The following is a 22,071-nucleotide window of genomic DNA, read 5'->3' as shown; positions in this document are numbered from 1 at the left end:
GAAAAACTTGGTACCCATGAACTACCACATAGGCAGTAGCTCACTAAACACTGAAAGTGTGATAAGAGAGTTGGGGACACAGGTGGGTAGCAGTCTCTCCTTTGATAACCACATCACCGCAGTAGTCAGGAAATCCTTCTATGTGGCACACTTCATCACAAAAGGGTTCTCCTCTAGAAAAAAGAAGTTCATTGTTTCTCTCTACTCATCCCTCATCAAACCCATTATAGAATACAATGCCCCATTTGGCATGTATCTCACAAGACACCTACAACAATTGGAAAGGCCACAGAAATACCTTACTAAGAGGATTACTGGCCTCAAACAGATGCCATACACAGACCGTCTCAAAAAATTCCAGCTCTACTCCGTCAATATCACCTACTCAGAGGTGAACTCTACCTAACATACAAAGCTATGTCAAACCCAGAGCTGTTGGACATGCTACACTTAAAGAAATCCCAATCTCTCTGAACTACACACTCCAGGGACCTAAACCTTGTCACCACAATAAACAGAACATGCTAGAGGGATAGATTCATGTCCCATAGACTACCCATACTCTGGAACAAACTACCCATTCATGTCAAGCAAAGCTCCTCATTGGCCCTCTTTAAGAAAAATCTTGACGACTGGATGGGAAATAGAAAATTCACCCCGGGGATCACTTTTGCAGCACTGCTTGACAGGGGCACAGGAAAATAATTTTCTTGGGTGGTGAAAGCCAGGGAACCTTTTTGTCTAGGCTTATGTAGGTCCCAGGGCAGATAGCCTAGTACCTACCTATGAACCTATCTAGCATTAAACAATGGCCTCCAACAAGAAGAAATCTCCACTAGACATTCAACATTCCAAAAGGGGTACATAATTGTACAGACACAGCCAAATAAAAAAAATGAGATTGTCTACTTATTGCAGGAAATCTATACAGCATCAATGAAAAAACTTTTTTGAAGCCAGGTCACTAACTGAACTTCGAAACATCCATTACTCAAATAAACATCTCACTGCATTATGTAACTGCACTAAAAAATGAATTCAAGCAGCACCAAAGGGCCAAGCATGAACTCTGGAAACATTTGACATTGCACAAAAAATATTTTGAGTGTGTGTGTGTGTGTGTGTGTGTGTGTGTGTGTGTGTGTGTGTGTGTGTGTGTGTGTGTGCGCGCGCGTCTGTCTATCTTTGTTTAATTTTGTACAAATAATATACGCTAATAATAAAACAAATACAAAATAACTTAACAGACAGCCCATTTTCTAACTGAAATAGCATAATTTAAGGTGGGTATTACAATGAAGTAACCAACCTTCCAGGGCTGGAGAAACCCTTGCCTATGACATCAGTTCTCACAACACCCATGGGTAGTGCATTATTTCCCTGTTGTTGGGTATCACTGGTTGATTAGTAGTTTAAGGGAACTATGTTATCCCTAAATACATTACTCGTGCAACCAAGGGGCTGGGATTGGTTACACAAGGAGCTGGGATTGGTTACACAAGGGGCTGGGACTGGTTGCTTGTATAACCAATCCTAGCCCCTTAGCTGCATTTCAATACTGCTTTAGAAAGAAGCACCACTACAAGATTATCTGTGTGGTGGGCTGTACAGATGTTGTGAAAACAAGGGCAGTGATAAATTATTTATTAGATTCTTTTGCCTTCTGATGCTTAAAAATGCATAAGTTAAACATCATCACCAATCCCCATTTTCCCATTTTCAACAATGGGTCAGAGAGTTACGTCAACTATTGCCATCTCTGTAGATTCATTGTCACTCTCCTACCGTCTTCAGCAGTAACACATGACTATTGTAGGTCTTTCCTCATGCAATCTGTTTACCGCTTTGCTAGATGCCTTTGTTTCCTCTTGCCTTCTTTCTGCCTGTCTTGAGTCTTCTTCAAAAGATTGTCTTCTAATTTTCAGCACGAGTGCAGACTACCATAATCTGTTCTCTTTGACCTCTACAAATGGAGCTACTTGGGTTTCTGCTCTGCTGTCCTAATTTCCTCATCTGTCCCACAATGTGCATCCATCTCCCACATCTCAGGCAATTCATCTCCATCAAGTCTAGCTTCCTCAACTGCTCTTCTGTCACTCTACCAGACTTCTATACAATACGGTACAGTTTTGTACACCTCATGTTTCAGCTTCTTTGGCATTCTTCTGTCATACACTACCAATGACACTCTGTGCCAGTAGGTACACCACTCTGACTCTATCTTTGACCTCCTCATTCAGACTGCCTTCTCCGCAACCACCCCTCCTAGATACATGAAGCAATTAACTTATTCCATCTCAGTTTTCAGCTCCCCCCCCCATTTGATCCATTTACAACTGTGTTATCTGTAGTCAGTTTCCTCCCATGTGTCTTCAGTTTTGCATTCCATTTCCCTGTCGTTTGCTGAAGTTCTTTTTCAGAGCCTGCCTGTAATGTCACAATATCAGCATATCCAAAAAACACAGAAACAGCCAGCACCAGCATGGATAGGACAAAACAAACTTTATCAAAGTCAATATACAGTCAACAGACCGGTTTCGGCCTAAAGGCCTTTATCAATAGGTTCATAGGTTCATACTAGGCTATCTGCCCAAGGGCATTTATAAGCCTAGCCAGAGCTTTGTGGCTTTCGCCACCCCTTTAGTTTAGAGGATACTATGCCCATTATTTTGCTGTGCCTCTGTCAAGCAGAGACACAGAGATAATCCCTGGGGTATATCTGCGATCTCCCATCCATTGGTCAAGATTTCTCTTGAACAAAGCCAGCGAGGTGCTCTGCTTCACATGTACCGGGATTTTGTTCCACAGCATAGGGAGTCTCTGGGTGATGAATCTGTCCCTCCAGCATGTCCTATTAATAACCGTGTCAAGGTTTAAGTCTCCCGCCCTTGTAGTTCTGAGGGATCTAGATTTTTTGAGGTGAATCATGTTCATCAATTCTGGGTTGGACATGGCCTTGTATGTCAGGCACAGGTCACCTCTGAGCAGACGGTAAGCGACTGAGTAGAGCTGAAGTTCCTTCAGTCAGGCGGCATACGACATATTTTTGAGACCCTTTATCCTTTTGGTGAGGAACTTTTGGGGCCTTTCCAGGTGCTGCAGGTGTCGTGTCAGATACATTCCGAATGGGGCATTGTACTCAATCATTGGCCTGATGAGTGATGAGTACAGGGGGACGATGACTTCCCTTGATCTAGATGTGAATCCCTTCATGATCAGGTGGGCAATGTAGAAGGTCTTCCTAACTACTTTGGCAATGTGAGTATCAAATGAAAGGTTACTGTCAACCTGGGTACCCAGATCCCTGATAACCTCTTCTGTGCTTAGTGGGTTGCCGCCTATATGGTAGCTAGGGGTAACCTTGTTTTTCCCGAAGGGTATGACTATGCATTTTTTGGTGTTTAACTTTAGGCCATGGTTCTGGCACCAGTTTTCCATTTCTATAAGACCCTTGTGAAGGATATCTGTGTCAGATGTGTTCTCAACTATGGCACCCAGTTTGCAGTCATCTGCAAATTTTGTCAGCCATAATCCTCCTGTGTTTGCTTGGACTTCTGAAAAGTAGATGCCAAACAGGAGAGGGCCCAGCACTGAGCCCTGTGGGACACCACTTGTGACAGGCTTTGAGTCTGACATGGCGCCAGCAACTCTGTATCTGTGGGTTCTGTCACTTAGCCAGTTTGCAACCCATCTTGTGACGTATGGGTTTACATTTAAGCTGATGAGTTTTTCAATGATACCTCAGTGGGGTATTGTGTCGAAAGCCTTTGCCAGGTCTAGGTAGGCTGTGTGGACTGCCTTTCCCTCATCAATGGCCTTGGTGACTGTTTTGAAAAAGTCCACCAGGTTTAAAAGGCATGATCTGCCCTTGACAAAGCCAAACTGGGTCGGATCCAAAGTCTGCAAGTCTCCTATGTCTTTATTTATGAGTTCCATTATGATCCTCTCCATAGCTTTGCAGATCAAGTTTGTCAAGCTGATGGGACGGTAATTTCCCGGGTTGGTACGCCACTCCTTAGGCACATATCCTGAGGTGAGGCTAAGATTAAACAGCTGCCCTAACTGCGGGTTTAATTCCTCATTGAGTTCGTGGAGCACACATCCGGGGACACCATCTGGTCCCATGGATGCTGTGTTTTTTGCCTTGGAGAGAGCAGTTCTCACCTGAGCGTTTGAGATGTTTGGGGGGCTATAATTCTCTGGTATAGATATCTCACCTTTTGGGGAGGAGAAGTTTGCACTGAACCTGTCAGCCAGTATGTTGGCAATGTCTGTAGGTTCAGTAATTTTTACATCATTTTGAACCAATTCTGAGCATATCTGGGAGTTTCCTCCCAGGTTTCTAACATAGCTAAAGAAGGCCTTATGATTGTTCTTTGAGTCCCTGGCAACTTTTCTCTCAAAATTTGCCTTGGATGATTTTATGAGAGATCTTAATTTTTTACTTACAATGATCAAGGGTGTTTTCCCTTTTAGGGATTTTGCTCTATCTTGTAGTAGCTTCCTCCTTTTGTTGTAGAGCTTGTTTATGGCTGGGGTCCACCAAACTGGATGCTTGCCTTTGGTACAAAGGGTCTTTGTTTTGTTTGGGATTGCCTGATCCATGCAGTCCTGTAGGTGCTGGTAGAAGGCATTTGTAAGTGATTCAGCGGTTTGAGTAATGGTTTCCGCAGTCTCGGGGACCATAAAAGAGACCACACTAGCCTTTAGAAGTGTGAAGTCGGCTTTTGAGAAGTTCTTCACTGTGGTCTTTTTTATCTCAGGTGGGGGCGGGATGTGGACTTCCAGTGAGATTAGTTTATGGTCTGATCTCACCAGTGAAGGATATACTTCCGGTGTTGAACATTGTGACCCCATGTTCGTGATGATGAGATCTAGTATGTTATCTCCTCTTGTGGGAATGATGACTAGTTGTTCCATGGCATTTGAGTTTATGAACTCTAGGAACCTTTGGGCTAGATTGTTGTGGCTAGAGTAGTGATCCCAGTCTATATTCGGGTAGTTGAAATCACCAAGTATGATGGTGTTTGGAGATACATTTATCCCCTCCAGTGTTTTCAGGAAAACTATGTGAGGTTCCTGAGATTGAGAGGGTGGCCTGTAACATGCTACAACTTGCAGAGCAGTCTTGCCTATGGTTAGTTGCACCTGGATGGTCTCCGATGCATCGTGCGTTGCCACCAACCTTGAGGTGTGGGTGTTCTTGATGAATATAGACACCCCCCCTCCTTTCTTGGTGTTGTCCGGATTTTGGGGCCGGAACGCATGATAAGAGGTAAAGCCTGATAGTGCTGGGGTGCTCTCGGGAGCCTTGAACCAGGTTTCAGTCACAGCACAGACATCGATGTTCTCCATACTGAGAAGGGCCTCGAGTGCGTGCATCTTGAGGTTGAGACTTCTGGCATTGAGCAGCATTACCCTCAGTTTTTTCCTTTTTTGTGTTCTAGGGTGGTAGGTTTAGAATTTGAGCCTTGCCTAAAAAAGGCACTATGGGGGTGGCAAGAGCCTTTGCCAATATCCGGAAGCCCAGGGGTGACAGGTGCAAGCCGTCCCTTGCGAAGCAGCGTGGCTTGTCCAGCATGTCAACCCAGGCAGACAGACATTGGATCCCCTTTGAATGATACCAGAGTTTAAGCCAATTATTAAAGCTGATCATCTTGTCTCTGTATTGTGGCATCATTCTTGGTGAAGGTAGGATACTGCTCAAGGTCAGGGTCATACCTGCCTGGGCTACATAATCAGAGAGCTCCTCTATGTCTCTTTTCATGTAGTCCAAGGAGGTACGTCTCAGGTCGTTCACACCAGCGTGGACAATGACAGAGTCGTACTTGTACCTGCTGTTGAGAGACCTGAGTGCTTGCATTATGTGGCGGATTCTAGCGCCCAACAGGCAGCTTACTGTGACCTTTTCCTTGTTCAATCTGGTGAGCGGGACGTCAGTGTGTCTGACTATAGAGTCACCAATGACGTGTGTGTCTGGCATTGTGTTTGGCCTTAAGGGCTGTGACTGTTTGGCACATTGACTATGTGGTCTATGTGTTGCATGTGTTGTGTTCTGGGGTGGCAGTTGTTTGGGTGTCTGCTTTGGTGGCCTCTGCTGTTTTGGTAGATTTTTGATCAGAGCCTCTGAATATGTCTTTGTGTATTTATGTGTATGATTTGAAGTTGTGATAGTACTATGTGAGACTGGGTTTGTGGTGTGTGTGGTTTCCTTCTCCTCCTGTCTGGTCTTACCAGTCCTATGTTGAGAGAGCTCTGCCTCCAGTTTGGCTATATAGTTGCATCTCTCGCATGTATTTGTGTTTTGTGGGAGAAGGAGAGGGTTGTCCGTGTACATGAGACAATTGTAACATTGCCTCAATATTCCCAGATTCACCAGCTGAGCAGGAGAGGACACTAGCAACTGTTCCCTCGACATGCTAGAAGGAATAGACAAGGACTTTAAAGGACTCCGGGGGATGTGGGTGATCGAATGGGGTATTTGGCTGGTGGGGTACTATGTATAATAAGAGTGCTATATCAAGTAAAAAGTACTTTAGGAGCAAGTGCTAGGCTTTACAGATAGAGAATATTCTACTTAGGAATCAAGTAGAGCTGAGTTTTTTAGATATAGAATACGCTGGTTAGATCAGCAGTACAGTTCAGGGAAGGCTGTTTTAAGGGAAAATTTGAAGAGTGGACTTTAGGTAGCCCGAATAGTTTACTTTATAGCAGAGGGCTGGAAAAAGCAGGAAATGACCCAAAATGGCCAATGAATTACCAGTTACTGTCTCTAACCACTCCTCTGAGGACAAACAGGCAGCTCAGTACTCCCCACTCTCACTGGTGAGTAAAGAAACTTCCCTCTGGCCACACAAGAAAATGGAGGAACACAGGAACCAAATACAAAGCCCAGGGATCAGCAAAATCTGATCACTGGAACAACTAGCTAGGAAAGTTAGGAAAGCAGAAGTATTTTTTTTTTTTTTTTTTTGTTTTTTATACACACACAGACAGAAAATACAGTAAATGCTTTGTTATTCGACTAAATGCTATCAAAGGCTAGTACACTTGAGTGTATTAGCCTGTAGGTTAACTTATAAGCAAAACTTTAGCTAACAAGTGCAGTCAACAAATTAAGCTCAGAAAAACAGAGAAAACAGGTAATATAACAATAATATAAGCACAAACAGTGGTCGAAATGCACAAAAGGTCGTATCATATTAACTGCAGTCAACCACTATTTATATAAACCACCAACAAATTAAATAACTAATTAACCAATAATGACTAACTTCACAAATGGTCATTCAAACCAGGTGGAAATAATCCACCCAGTCTCACAATCCATGATTTCTCCTTTTGATTAAGGATGTTGTACCAACCAGTCTTGTAACTTCTATTACCCAAAATTTTGTCTGTAATAATAAATATTAAATTAATATTGGCAGAAGTATGATTGATAGTATGTTTGTATAGGGCATTTGTGGAATATTTGTTTCTAATGTTGCTCAGATGCTCCGATATACATCGCATAATAGATCTAGAAGTCTGGCCAATTTAAAAGGCTGAGCAAGTACACACCGCAAGATAGATGACCCAGTCCCTATTGCAATTAGAAAAAATGTTTATTGAGAAAACCCGTGGTGTGTTTTTACTAATGAATTCCTTAGTTTGATAGATGTAGCTACAAAAAGAACAAGGGCCACAAGGGGAAACAACCCACTTCCCTGGTACCATGTAATGCAACCTGAGACAAACTATCTGATGGTGTATTACATTTATAATGACTACAATGGCTGCCCAAGGTCTTACCTTTATGAAAGGAGAATAAATATTGATCACCCAACAAATCATTCAATCTTTCGTCAGCCAATAAAATGTCCTAGTGCTGTTGCACTAAATCCATAAAGTAGTGGGTATTCCTACTATAGCTTGTTATAAAAGTACAGTTTTGTACCTACCATAAATGTAGATGTTCGAAGATCCACATTGCTGCAGTCCTTACACTTGGGTAGTCCGCTGTCCTCGGTCGGCCCGAATATCAAAGTATAAGGCTGGCGTCACAAGGCCATTAGACTGACATCAGAACGTCAGGGTATATCCTCAGTCTTTTCTTGCCCCAGATGTCAGAAGACCCTAAAAAGAAGGTCAAAACCAAAAAACAGCAAACCACCAACCAACCACCCTAGCACTAACAATATGTACAAAGTATACAATATATACAATAAATACAATCCAACCCACACAACCACCTCTAAATACAGAGGGAAGGAGGGAGGGATAATTGGACTAGCAATGTGGATCTTCGAACATCTACATTTATGGTAGGTACAAAACTGTACTATGTTCTTCATCTCACATTGCTGCAGTCCTTACACTTGGGTAGAATCCCAAAGCAGAGGTAAGGGAGGATGGCAAAAATTATAAAGAAGCAGGAGCTGCCAAAATGCCCTGTAAAATAGCAGTGGCAAAACCAGCCCTAGATTTAGAGTAAAGTGGAAGGTGGTAATGCTTAGAGAAAGTATGAACTGAACTCCAAGTAGCTGCCTCCAAAATATCCTTAGTTGCCACCCCACTTAAAAAAGCTGTTGAAGTGGCAGTAGCCCTAGTGGAATGAGGCCTAATCCCAGCTGGAACCTCTTTGCCATGATGGGAATAACAGAAAGCAATGCAAAACCCAATCCACTTAGAAATAGTTTGTTTTGACACAGGCTTACCCTGAGAACTCAAAGCAAAAGAAACAAATAACTGCTGAGACTGCCTGAACTCCTTAGTCTTGCTTAAATAATCTGCCTATGTACATCCAAGGTGTGCAGAATCTTTTCCCCTTTATTTTGGGGATTTGCATAAAAAGTAGGCAAATGAATAGTTTGGTTTAAAGCCACACTAGAAACCACTTTAGGCATAAAAGAAGGATTAAGACACCCTATCCTTATGGAAAATTAAGAAAGGCTCAACAGGGCCTGCAATTCAGAAACCCTTCTTGCAGAGGTAATGGCCAACAAAAAAGCAGTCTTCCATGATAAATATTTCAACTCAGCAGTAGCTGCAGGCTCAAAAGGTTGTAGAGTGAGTTTCTCCAACACAAAATTGAGATCCCAAGCAGGAGTAGGAGCTCGGGTCTTATATTCTTTGCCCCTCTAAGAAATTGCTTGAACAAAGGATGAGAAAACAATGGTGGAACACAGTCATAGTGAGCTGAAATTGCTGCAGCATGAACCTTCTCAGAAACATGAACTAAATCTTTACACTCAATACCTTCCCAGAGCATCTACCTTAGACTTCAATTGAGAAAGTAGATAGTTTTGGTATTTCAACATGTGAAACTGGCAATTCAAAGCCCTCATAGCTAGAGTGGAGGAAGTATAAATTTTCTTTCCCCATCTTTCCAAAGTCCTGGCCTCTTTATCTGGAGGTTTAACAACAGAAGCTTTAACACCCTTAGGCCCCTGACTAACAGTTTCTGGGTCTGCCCTAGGACTCTTGAACAGATACTTATGAGCTTCAGGCACCCTGTAATACCTATCCGGTTTAACAGAGAATCAGGATTAAGAGATGCCTCTTGAAACACATCTTCCACCACATTCAGAACAGGAGGTATTGCCAAAGGCCTATGCTGGGGTAAAAGCAAAAATTCCCTAAGCCTCTTCCTGGAATCAGAGTACTCCTGACCTTCCCACTTAAAGTGCTCCCTAATGGAATGAAGAGTCTCTGAAAAAGAAAAATCCTCAAGAGGAGAAGCAGAAGGAGTAGAATCATCCACATCAGAATCAGAATAAGGAGAATACTCCTGAAAGTCTTCAGGCCTGCTCATAACCCCCCAACTCTGGTTCCACTCTAGGCCTCTTATCAGGAGGGGGCATAGAACCTCTAATCAAGGTAATTAAATCTTCTGCCATTTTAAGCATATGCTTCTTGGGCACAGAACCTGAAGAGCTAGGAGTGACACCCACAGAAGCTATACCTGACCTACCTCTGGGAGAAGCCTTAGCAACAGAAGGAGAGGGCCTAGTCACCTTAGGAAGGGAGGGGAGTACAGTTACCTGAGAAGCCCCTTCTGCCTGACCTGTCTCCTGGGAGGCCACATCCTGCAAAATCAAGGTTCCCCTGGGACTCCAGAGTTCTAGTCTGGGTTTAGCTGCTTTGTCTTTGCGCTTCTTTGAAGAAGCAGGCGGTATCCGATGGCATATTATAGTTGCACCGCTTCAAAGACCAACCTGGCACAATCTAACCTTTGAACCTAGCACCCAACAACGCCGTGCTCAGGTCCCAAACAAGGTATACACAAATTATGATAATCTCTATGCGTATCTGTTTCCCACAAGAAATACAGTTATTCACTTTTTCTGACATCCGGTAAACCACTGAGGCAAGAAAAAACAAAAATATTGGTCTGAAACTCAAAATTTCAGACTGCATCAGACCATGCGCAAAAGACTGAGGATATGATGATGTCAGTCCGAGGACAGCGGACTACCCAAGTGTAAGGACTGCAGCAATGTGAGATGAAGAACATCCTAATATTTTGATTTTGATCCTGATTGACACACTTTTTATACATAAGTAAATCACTTCTATGAAGTTTTTGAACCTCCTTACTGATTTTGACCAACTGTGCTGAAGGGTAGCCATGTTCCTTAAACTGTTTGATTAAGTCCTGGTCAAAATGTGCATAATCTTCTGTGTTAGAACAGATAAGATGAATCCCCATAAACTGAGACATAGGGATGTTACTAATAATATGTTTAGGATGACAGCTGGAGGCATGCAACAATGTATTGGAATGAAAGGGTTCCTAAATACAAAACTAGCTAATGTACCATCCTTCTGTCTGTATGCATTTACAACCAAAAATGAAATACAATTCAGATCACAATTTACTGTAAACTTGATGCCCCATTTATTTTCATTGAAATATTGAACAAACTCATGTAAATATACTGGATCTGATTTCCACACCATCCAGCAGTCATCCAAAAAACTTCTCCAAATATCTATTTCATCAAGAAATAGATTGTGACTACTATCATAAATTATTATCTGTTCTAGATAATCCATGTACAAATCAGCATATATGGGAGCAAAGAATGCACCCATAGCTGTACCCTTGAGTTGTAGATAACATTTACCATTAAAGCAGAACACATTTTTTGTAAGGACACATTCTGCAAACACAAAAGAATGGTGTTAAACCCCAGACTGTCTAATGGAATTTTATCCAACCAATACTCCAAGGCACACAACCCTGCCCAATGTGGAATACTGGTGTATAAGGAAGTCATGTCCAAAGTGCACATTAACCAAGCAGGCTCCAATTGAGTATCAGATATGATGTTAAGAAATTCTGTGGTGTCCTGTAAACATGCCCTAACACCCTTCAGCAAAGGTTTTAGATATGTGGTCAAATAAACATACAATGGTTCAGTAAGGGAACTGTTCCCAGACACAATGGGTCTGCCTGGTGGACTGTTACCATCTTTGTGAATCTTTGGAAAAAGATACAGATATTGTGGTATTGGATATTTCACTTTTAAATGAAATAAGGTTTTTCTGTAGATAATTCCTTTACAATTTCCAAAAATGAATCTATCTCCTTTTTGAACCTAGGTGTAAGGTCAATGGGCATACCCGTATAGAATCTGGCATCCTGCAGCTGTCTAACTGCTTCCTCTACATACATCAACCAATCCATCACCACTGTAGTACTACCCTTATCAGCTTGAATAATAACTAAATTCTTATTATTCCTTAGTCTATCTAAAGCTTCCATTTCTGGTACCGTGAGGTTATGAGGAAAGTAATTTTTATTCAGATTGGAAACAAAAGGCAATTCTTTCAAAATACATTTCTGAAAACTATCAACATTTTAATTAATTGGTGGGATAAATGTAGATTTATAAAACTTGAAGCCAGTGGTGTAGGGGAAATTACCATCAACACTATCATCATGGAAATACAGTTTAAGATTTAATAGTCTACAAAATGAATACAGATCCTCTACAAAAATATCCTCAGACACAAAGAATACAGGAATAAAATTCAGTCCTTTATTAAGTATCTTGTAATCTAGGTCAGACAGAACAACAGATGAAATATTAAGAACATTGCTATGGGAATTCACTTTGGTTTCAAAAGGTTCAGCATTGCTTCCAAAGATCCATCTGAACTTATGTCTCCTGCTCCCCTCCTCCTTTTTCTGTTGATAAAGGGACTGAATTACTACCCTGTGTTAAATTTACTTGTTCAAAAGAACAAGTTTTTTTGTGGGCTGGTGATGTTTGCTGTCTTTCTGTTTCTGTGTCAATATATGAGGATGAATCCTCACCTGAAGTGTCTCTAATTGTTTTCTTCAAGATCGACTTCCTTCTTTTTCTCTTCTGGCCTGATTGTAGAGTCATTTCTAACAAACTTAACACTTATTACATAATCAAAGGGTTTCCCCAAGTTGTAATCCTTTAAATCCCTGCTAAATTTCCAAAGTTTCCTTTCCTTCAATTCTTGTTCAAACTGTAACAAATCCCTACTTAGTTTTTCAAAATAATTTTTGTATATTGGCAAACCCTCATATTTTTTGCTTTATCACAAATCTCCATCACTTCTGAAATAAAGATATATATCCTACGTTCATCATACACATGCAGTATTTTAACAAATTGCATAGAAGCATTCTGTTGAATTTCAGACTAAGCTGATAAGAGTATATCATCAGGTTGACCCACTAAAGGTTTAATACAGATTCTCAGTCCTCTAGGTGTAATACCCTTTTCCAAATATGCCTTGAAAAGCTTTAAATGCCATACACAAGACCTAAGTATTTTCATATTTTTAAAAAGCTGATCAACAATAGAAATGCATGATACATCTGAAGGGGTTTCACCCTCATTTATTCCCATACTTTGGGTCGCAAACCCAAATACCTGCATGCCCTCTTTATCAGCTGACAGTCCCTTCAAAATATTTATGAGATCCATGATATATTGAAAAATAAATTTCAGTAATGTTCACCAATAGATAAACAGTTAAATGTAGGATTAGTTACCTCAATAGTATTAACATCCAAATAAATAAACAGGGCAGCCCAAGATATTAAAAGGCAGATCTCCTATATAAAGTTGAAATAAACATATAAGGGAAGTCAATTCTAAATACTAATACACCACAACTTCAACAATCAGTATTACAAATGTCCCTAAAAACAACATACAGAAAACAGAATGAGGTAGGCTACTTATAGTGTCAATAAAAATGAAACATACATGGGCCCTTGTCTAGATATTATAGAATGAAAACATAAAGAATTCTCTTAAAAAATAGTGAAAAACACATATAATATAGAGTACATATAAATGTAACACAAACAACAAAACTATTTAGCTAAAGATTAGAATTTAACCTGCACATTTAAATATAAAACACTGACAAAACAACATACAATACATTCAAGTGTATAGTTTTCCAGTATTCAAATATGCAGTCAAATAGTAAATGCTGTTTATTTCCTACACCTGCACAAAGACCAATCTACCTCAAGTTAACAGCCTGTTAATGTCTGCAATATAATAGCGAACAAGTAGCACATAATGACAATAAATAACTGTCCAAACTTCTGCCGACACAATCAAGTTATGTCAGTGGTTCGTTCAATCCCTTCTGATGGTTAGAAAAATATATGCACAATGTCAAATATTTCTTGCAACTGTATGAAAACAAATTTTGCCCGGTGATATCCACAAGATAATCATGAACCCTCAGCAAGCGATATCCATAAACAGCTACTCAAAATTCTTGATCCCATCGGTTGTGGAAAAACAGTTCCTCTGGCCGCTTCTATTAATAGAAAAATACTGTTGCAAAAAGAAGAAACCACAGGCCTATGGAACCAACTCACTCAATAGTAACGCATTTGATAGTGGCAAAATAACCAGACTTCAGGGCTCAAAAAAATATATATGTTTCATTACTCAGAAGACCAATCCTAATGTATATTATACCACCGAACACTCCATCTATAAATAGTATCTCAGCCAAAATATCGTATGCCAAAAAAATGGCACTCCAGCACCTGAAAGTTTCTGATTCACTCGCGATAATGTCAGTATAAGCCCAGCAGTCAAAAAAGGTCTTGTACTAATAACAATTCAGCATAAAAAAAACAGTTGTCAAAAGGAAACTTGCCAAAAAATGACACCAGCTCTAATGTAAACACTGACCATTATGGCCACACTTAAAAAAAAGAAAAAATATACTCTATTGGTCTTGAGGCACTTCTGAACGCATATAGCAGCTTTATTGATCTATCCCCTCTGATCTGTTTGCTAATGTAGTCCATCACCAATATGAACAACAGTGGGCTTAGAGATGATACCTGATACACATCACTGTGAACCCTGCGTGAGTCCAAACCAAGCTTTCTTGTTACCTTGTTATATGCTTCCTCCAAGTCTAGGAATGCCCAGTTGAACTGTTTCCTCATCTTTAACTTCTCCTTGACTATATATGTTCATAGGTTCATAGGTTTATAGGTTTAGGTTTATACTAGGCTATCTGCCCTAAGGCATTTATAAGCCTAGCCCAAAGATTTGTGGCTTACGCCACCCCTTATATGAAAAAATACTGTGCCCATTAGTTTGTTGTGCCTCTGTCCAGCAGTGATACAGAGATGATTCCCGGGGTAAACCTACGATCTCCCATCCACAGGTCAAGATTTCTCTTGAACAGAGCCAGAGAGGTGCTCTGCCTCACATGGACCGGGATTTTATTCTACAGCATAGGGAGTCTCTGAGTGATAAATCTATCCCTCCAGCACGTCCTATTTATATCCGTGCTAAGGTTTAAGTCGCTTGCTCTAGTGGTTTTGGTGGATTTGGATTTTTTGAGGTGGAGCATGTCCATTAATTCCGGGTTGGACATGGCCTTGTATGTCAGGCACATGTCACCTCTGAGCAGATGGTATGCAACTGAATAGAGCTGGAGTTTCTTCAATCTGGCAGCATATGACAGATTTTGGAGTCCCTTTATCCTTTTGGTGAGGAACTTTGGGGTCTCTCCAATTGCTGCAGATGTCGGGTGAGATACATCGCGAATGGGGCATTGTACTCGATCATTGGTCTGATAAGTGAAGAGTACAGGGGAACAATGACCTCACTAGATCTGGATGTGAATCCCTTTATGATCAGGTGGGCAATGTAGAAGGTCTTTCTAACCACTTTAGCAACGTGAGTGTCAAAAGAAAGGCCACTGTCAACCTGGGTCCCCAGGTCCCTGATAACCTCTTCTGTGCTTAGTGGATTGCCACCTATATGGTAGCTTGGGGTTACCTTGTTTTTCCCGAAGGGTATGACTATACATTTTTTGGCATTTAACTTCAGGCCATGGCTCTGGCACCAGCTATCTGTTTCCATGAGTCCCTTATGAAGGATATCCATGTCCGATGCACTTTCCACTATGGTGCCCAGTTTGCAGTCGTCTGCAAACTTTGTCAGCCAAACTCCTCCCATGTTGGCCTGTACTTCTGAGAAGTAGATGCCGAACAATAGGGGGCCAAGGACCGAGCCCTGTGGGACACCACTTGTGACCGGCTTGGAGTCTGACAGCGCCAGCAACTCTAACCCTGTGGATTCTGTCCTTAAGCCAGTTTGCAACCCATCTTGTGACATATGGGTTTACATTTAAGCTGGTAAGTTTTTCTACAATACCCGAGTGGGGTATTGTGTCGAAGCCTTTGCAAGGTCAAGGTAGGCTGTATGGACTGCCTTTCCCTCATCAATGGCCTTGGTGACTGTTTCGAAGAAGTCGACCAAGTTCAAAAGGCATGATCTGCCCTTGACGAAGCCAAACTGGGTCGGGTCCAATGTCTGCAAGTCCCCTATATCTTTGTTTATGAGCTCCATTATGATCCTCTCCATAGCTTTGCAGACTAGACTTGTTAAGCTTATGAGGCGGTAATTACCAGGGTCCGTAGAGGCACCGCCTTTGTGGAGTGGGACCACAGTTGCCGTATGCCACTCCTTGGGCACGTATACTGTGGTAAGGCTGAGATTAAACAGCTGCCTTATGTGCGGGTTTAATTCCTCATTTAGCTCGTGTAGCACACAGCCAGGGACACCATCCAGTCCCATTGATGCTGTGTTTTTAGCTTTAGAGAGAGCAGCTTTCACCTGCGCATTTGAGATGTCTGGGAGGCTACACTCCGCTGGGATAGTTATCTCTCCTTTAGGGGAGAGGGGTGAAGTTTGCACTGAACCTGTCTGCCAGTATGTTGGCAATGTCTGTAGGTTCAGTGATTTTTGTATCATTTTGGACTAATTCTGAGCATATCTGGGAGTTTCCACCCAGGTTCCTAACATAGCTGAAAAAGGCCTTATGATTGTCTTTTGAATCCATGGCAATTTTTCTCTCAAAATTGGCCTTAGTTGATTTTATGAGTGCTCGTATTTTTTACTAATAATGATCAGGGTGACTTCCCTTTTATGGATTTTGTTCTATCATGTAATAGCTTTCTCCTCTTATTGTAAAGTTTGTTAATGGCTGGGGTCCACCAGACTGGACGCTTGCCCTTTGTGGAAAGAGTCTTGGTTTTATTTGGGATTGCCTGATCCATGCAGTCCTGGAGGTGTTCATAGAAGGCATTTGTAAGGGCTTCCGCAGCTTGGGTTGTGGTTTCCACTGGCTCAGGGGCCTTGAAGGATACCACACAAGTCTTGAGTAGTGTGAAGTTTGCTTTAGAGAAGTTCTTCACTGTGGTCTTTTTTGTTTGGGGTGGGGGCGGGATGTGGATTTCCAGTGAGATTAGTTTATGATCAGATCTCACCAATGAGGGATATACTACCGGTTTGGAGCATTTTTTTCCCCATGTTTGTGATAATGAGATCTAGTATATTTTCTCCTCTCGTGGGAACAGTGACTAGCTGTTCCATGGCATTTGAATTTATGAACTCCAGGAACCGTTGGGCTAGAAAGTTAGGGCTTGAGTAATGTTCCCAGTCTATACTCGGGTAGTTGAAGTCACCCAATATGATGGTGTTTGGAGATACATTTATACCCTCCAGTGTCTTCAGGAAGGCTGTGTGGGGTTCCTGAGTTTAAGAGGGTGGCCTGTAGCATGCTACAATTTGTAGAGCAGTTTTGCCTATGGTTAGTTGCACCTGGATGGTTTCTGAAGCTTCGTGCATTGCCACCAATCTGGAGGTGTGGTTATCCTTTATGAATATGGATACACCCCCTCCTTTTGCGGTGTGGTCCGGGTTTTGGGGCTGGAATGCATGATATGAGGTAAAACCTAATAGTGCCGGGGTGCTCTCAGGAGCCTTGAACCAGGTTTCATTTACAGCACAGACATCGATGTTCTCCATACTGAGAAGGGCCTCGAGTGCGTGCATTTTGAGATTTAGACTTCTGGCATTGAGCAGCATTACCCTCAGTTTCTTCCCATTTTTGTTTTCTAGGGTGGTAGGTTTAGAATTTGAGCCTTGCCTAAAAAAGGCACTATGGGTGTGGCAAGAGCCTTAGCCAATATCCGGAATCCCAGGGGTGACAGGTGCAAGCCGTCCCTTATGAAGCAGCATGGCTTGTCAAGCATGTCATCCCAGGCAGACAGACACTGGATCTCCTTTGAATGACACCAGACATTAAGCCAATTGTTAAAGCTGATCATCTTGTCTCTATATTGTGGCATCATTCTTGGTGAAGGAAGGATACTGCTCAGGGTCAGGGTCATATCTGCCTGGGCTACATAATCAGAGAGCTCCTCTATGTCTCTTTTCATGTAGTCCAGGGAGGTACGTCTCAGGTTGTTCACACCAGCATGAACAATGACTGTGTCATATTTGTACTTGCCGTGGAGTGACCCGAGTGCTTGTGTTATGTGGCGGATTCTAGCGCCCGATAGGCAGCTTACTGTGACCCACTCCTTGTTCAGCCTGGTGAGTGGGACGTCAGTGTGTCTGACTATGGAGTCACCTATGACAAGTATGTTTGTTGTTGTATTTGGCCTTAAGGGCTGTGACTGCTTTGCACACTGATTTTGTGGTTTATGTGTTGCTTGTGAGGTGTGTTGAGGTAGCAGTTGTTTGGGTGTCTGCTTTGGAGGCCTCTGCTGTTTAGGTAAATTTTTACTCAGAGCCTCCGAATATGTCTTTGTGTGTTTATGTATTTGATTCAGTGGTGTGGTAGCATTATGTGAGGCTGGTTTTGTGGTGTGTGTAGTTGCCTTCTCCTCCTGTCTGGTCTTGCCAGTCCTGAGTTGAGAGAGCTCAGCCTCCAGTTTGGCTAAATAGCTGCATCTCTCGCAAGTATTTGTGTTATGTGGGAGGAGGAGAGGGTTGTCTGTGTACATGAGGCAGTTATAACATTGCCTCAAGATTCCCAGGTTCACCAGCTGGACCGGAGAGGAGATTGACAACTGACCTTTGGACATGCTAGAATAATATTGGGAATTCCTTAATAATTGAAAACAAGGGCCAGTGGGGAGTGAGTGAGCAATGTCTCACTGCAAACATTGGGTTGGATGTGCTACATCCTGATCTGAATCCAAACTGCTCATCTCACATCTTACTGTCTATTACTCTGCATATTCGTTTGTCAGTCAGCCTCTCCAAAACTTTCATGCAATGTGACAGGAGGTTTTATACTTTTGTACTGTCCACTATTGTGAATGTCCCCTTTGTGCTTGTAAAGTGGCACTAAAATTCTTATTCTCCAGTCATCTGTGATACGCCTTTCTCTCTGTACTGCTATGAGTTAACCTTTATATGGTTGCTTTTAGTGCATTAAAAAAGGTCATAAGGTGCAGCACTGTCATTAAGAATGTCAGGTGTATTCAAAATGCTTAAAATATTTGGAGGGTGTTTCTTTTTTCTTGTTTGTCATGTCTGAGACTCTAAATACATGGCAGATACCTGCATTTTCTGATCAAATTTAGTATCAGTAGTCTACAGCCATTTTTTAAAAAAGTCAGTTTTCCTGTTAGTATGTTTACTGTACAGCATCATTATACTTGTTTAAGCAGTGAAAAAATTGCAGCAAAAATATATATTTTGAAAAACATGACAACATTCTAAACGGTTTTAAATATATATACATATTTTTTTCAGTGACAGTGAAGAAGCAGAACATACCAGACATGATGAGACTGCAGTTATATCCCATTTATTAAAATATGAAGCAGACCTTCTGTTTACAAGGTATGTTCAGAATTCATTCTGGAGACAATTTCATCTCAAATTTAGGAATATGTTTGGGGATTTTTTTTTCACAGAAGCATTTGATGACTCACTGAAGAGAGTTGCTTTGTGCAAATCATGGTAGTAAAATATGAGCATCATGTTTTCACACAGCGCTGCTAAATGTCAGGCCACTGACATGTTACTGAACTTATAGTCTCCACAAAAATTTGTCTTTGCTATTATTTATATTAAGTTTGTCAGTAATTTTGCTGACATCCCTTTCACTTGTTTACTGACATATGTGAAGAACAGTGTTAAAGATTTCCTTATTATATCATAATTCTACATTTATATGCCATCATGGGTGGGAGGATGACATAATGGTTAAGGTGTTTACCTTGTAGACACAAGGTGCAGGGTTTGATTTTCACATGGAGTAATTGGCTAGGCTTAAAATGGCCCACAAGGGCAGTTACCCTAGTATGAACCTAATCATAAAGGACTTGTTGCTGTAACCATATTGTGCCTGATTATCTATGGGTTTTTATTTTCATGGCTATAAACAGGCTGCTGCTGCCTGAGGAACCATAGCCATTTTTTCAGAAAAATGTGGTGTAAAATTATTGACTAAAATGTAATGGATATGTAAAAGTTTTATGGTGCATATCCTATCACTGACCAGGTTAGTATAATGGCTTTAGCGCTAGTGGAAGACTTACTGTGAGCAGAATGAAGGAAAAGCTCATTACTAGCTCTCCCTTTTGAAGAGAGAGGATGTGGAAACCCTTGTTACTGCAACAACTCTTTGGAAAGCCTAGTGGGGTAATACACAGGCAACAAAAAACAGTGCCAGTGTAGCATACAGTATGTGCAGAAGTGGGTGCTGTATGGTGCAACATACAGTATGTACAGAAGTGAGTGGTGTGACTGACTGAGGGCACAACATTTGTCTGGTGGGATAAGATTACCACACCACAGACAATAAACATTTTTACACAATAATGATGGCCATAAGGATGTCCCGCACAGCACTTGTAGAGAAAATGAAAAAGCAGCAGGAGTCATTGAAGACCCATGTATGTGATAATGCTAGACAGTGTAATAGTGCACAAGCCACATTCAAAATGGAGTCTTTGGCGTAAGAAACTAATAGGAAAATTGGAAGTCAGGTTTATCAGCATCTCTCATCAAATGCTGTGCTTTTATTTAACACAACTTCAGCTTCCATTTCAGCATCTTAATGAGACATACAACATATGTGTTACAATAGTGTATAATTACGGATTGTCATTGCATTGATGAATGAGTGAGTAGCTTTAGTTAGAAAAAGTAATACAATTACAATGCATTATAGTAAAAGAGCCGGCAGAGTGCTTTCATAGGATTATTGTCCTTACTTCCACTGTGGTGCAACCGAGGAGTTCGTATAAATAAGTTAACGGTATGTGCGTGGCAGAAGTAGGACTTATTTCTGCTTTTTATTTTTTTTTTGACTCTCCATTTTCAAAATTTAATTTTTGATAGACTGGGAGCTGAAAAACTATGCTTACATGGTCCGCAGGTAAATTGTTGCTATGGTATGTATCTCATGTAATCATGCTGATTTACAAATTAAACAGTTTATATAGTTTTACCTGTGGGGCACATGTTTGAGGTCAACTATTATGTAGCACAGTTTTGCAATCTGGGTCTGGATTAGCATTCGGAAAAATATACACCTGGATCACATTACAACAAAGCAATAGGTACAGTTGCTGTTCAAGGTTAGAAAGAAGCATAGTTTAATCTGCCTGTCAGTTAACTTCAATTTGCAACAATAAATACGTAGGTATGCATTGCAGATTATGATAGTTTACAGGTTTGCTCTATTATATTGTGCTTAACACACAGTTTTCTATAATTCCATTACCCATCAAATAAACAAGCCAACTTGACTCTGTAATATACATTATATCTAGGATTCATTAAAGTGTTAAAAAGGTCCTGTTAACATGATGTGTTAATTTTCAATTCAAAGACACATTATCAAAAATGAGGAAAGACCTCATTATCATCCAATTTGTATGTCTATGAATTTCAGTTTGCTACCATGAAGTGCACTTTCCATCGTAATTAACTCTGGGGGCTGCTCCTTGTAAACACAAGTACTCCCATCAGTCACCCTACAGACATAAGCATACAGTAAAAAACACATATGCGCACACGTGCACGCACACACACACAAATTTCACATCACATACCACTTACCTGTTTCTGTTCCTGTTCTAAGAACATCCACAAGGTCAACTTCTACCCTGCCCAGATAACTTACGGATGATAAATAAAATTAAAAAATACAGTTGGACGTTAATGGCAGACATTAGAGTTTCACATTTCATATCCTTCAGTAAATGCAAGCTATGGCAAAAACTGTTTACTAGGTTGAGAAGTATGCCTACCATTTCCTGTCACTTTTCCTCGTGCATCATAACAAGTTATGGGTATTGCATAATGTCTGATATATTCAATATTGCAAAAATGCACCAGTGGCACTAACTTATAAGTTAATGCAGTTGGTCTTGTGTGTCAGGGGTGCATGGGTCAAATCCTTTTCCCCCATGATTGTTTTTTTGTTTTGTTTTGCTTTTATTATTATACATATTTTTAAACAAACTCTCAGGTGTCTACTGGTGGTGCAGAGGAATAATATCCTCTGTGGAAGGTGGGATGATACAGAGTTTGAAGTCTGCTCAGAGCCTTTTAATGCACTCTACTTTTCCTTGGTGTCTAGTTGTTCCTTCCATCCTGTAGTTCAGAGTGTAAAGTGTATGTGCTTATATCTTTAAGAAGCATGTGAGGCTGTACGTGTATGTATATAACCCGCACACATGCACAACCTTAGTGCCACTTTGAAGGAGCAGCTAGGGAGTGAGCATGCATGATCATA

General features: G+C 41.1%; 1 protein-coding gene across 1 annotated transcript in view; it reads left to right on the top strand.

Moving 5' to 3' along the window:
* The window catches only part of ITGA11 (integrin subunit alpha 11), a 1,670,941-nt gene that overhangs the window by 1,456,138 nt on the left and 192,732 nt on the right, over nucleotides 1-22,071 (top strand). Inside the window, exon 23 of the mRNA XM_044077667.1 lies at nucleotides 19,074-19,163. Coding sequence (XP_043933602.1) covers nucleotides 19,074-19,163 — 90 coding nt within the window. The remainder of the gene's footprint in view (nucleotides 1-19,073; nucleotides 19,164-22,071) is intronic.

Source organism: Protopterus annectens, chromosome 7.part0 (genome assembly GCF_019279795.1).
Source record: "Protopterus annectens isolate FY-2018-M chromosome 7.part0, PAN1.0, whole genome shotgun sequence".
Taxonomy (NCBI): domain Eukaryota; kingdom Metazoa; phylum Chordata; order Ceratodontiformes; family Protopteridae; genus Protopterus; species Protopterus annectens.
The sequence above is the reverse complement of the archived record's forward strand: the minus strand, read 5'-3'. Positions and strand labels throughout refer to the sequence as shown.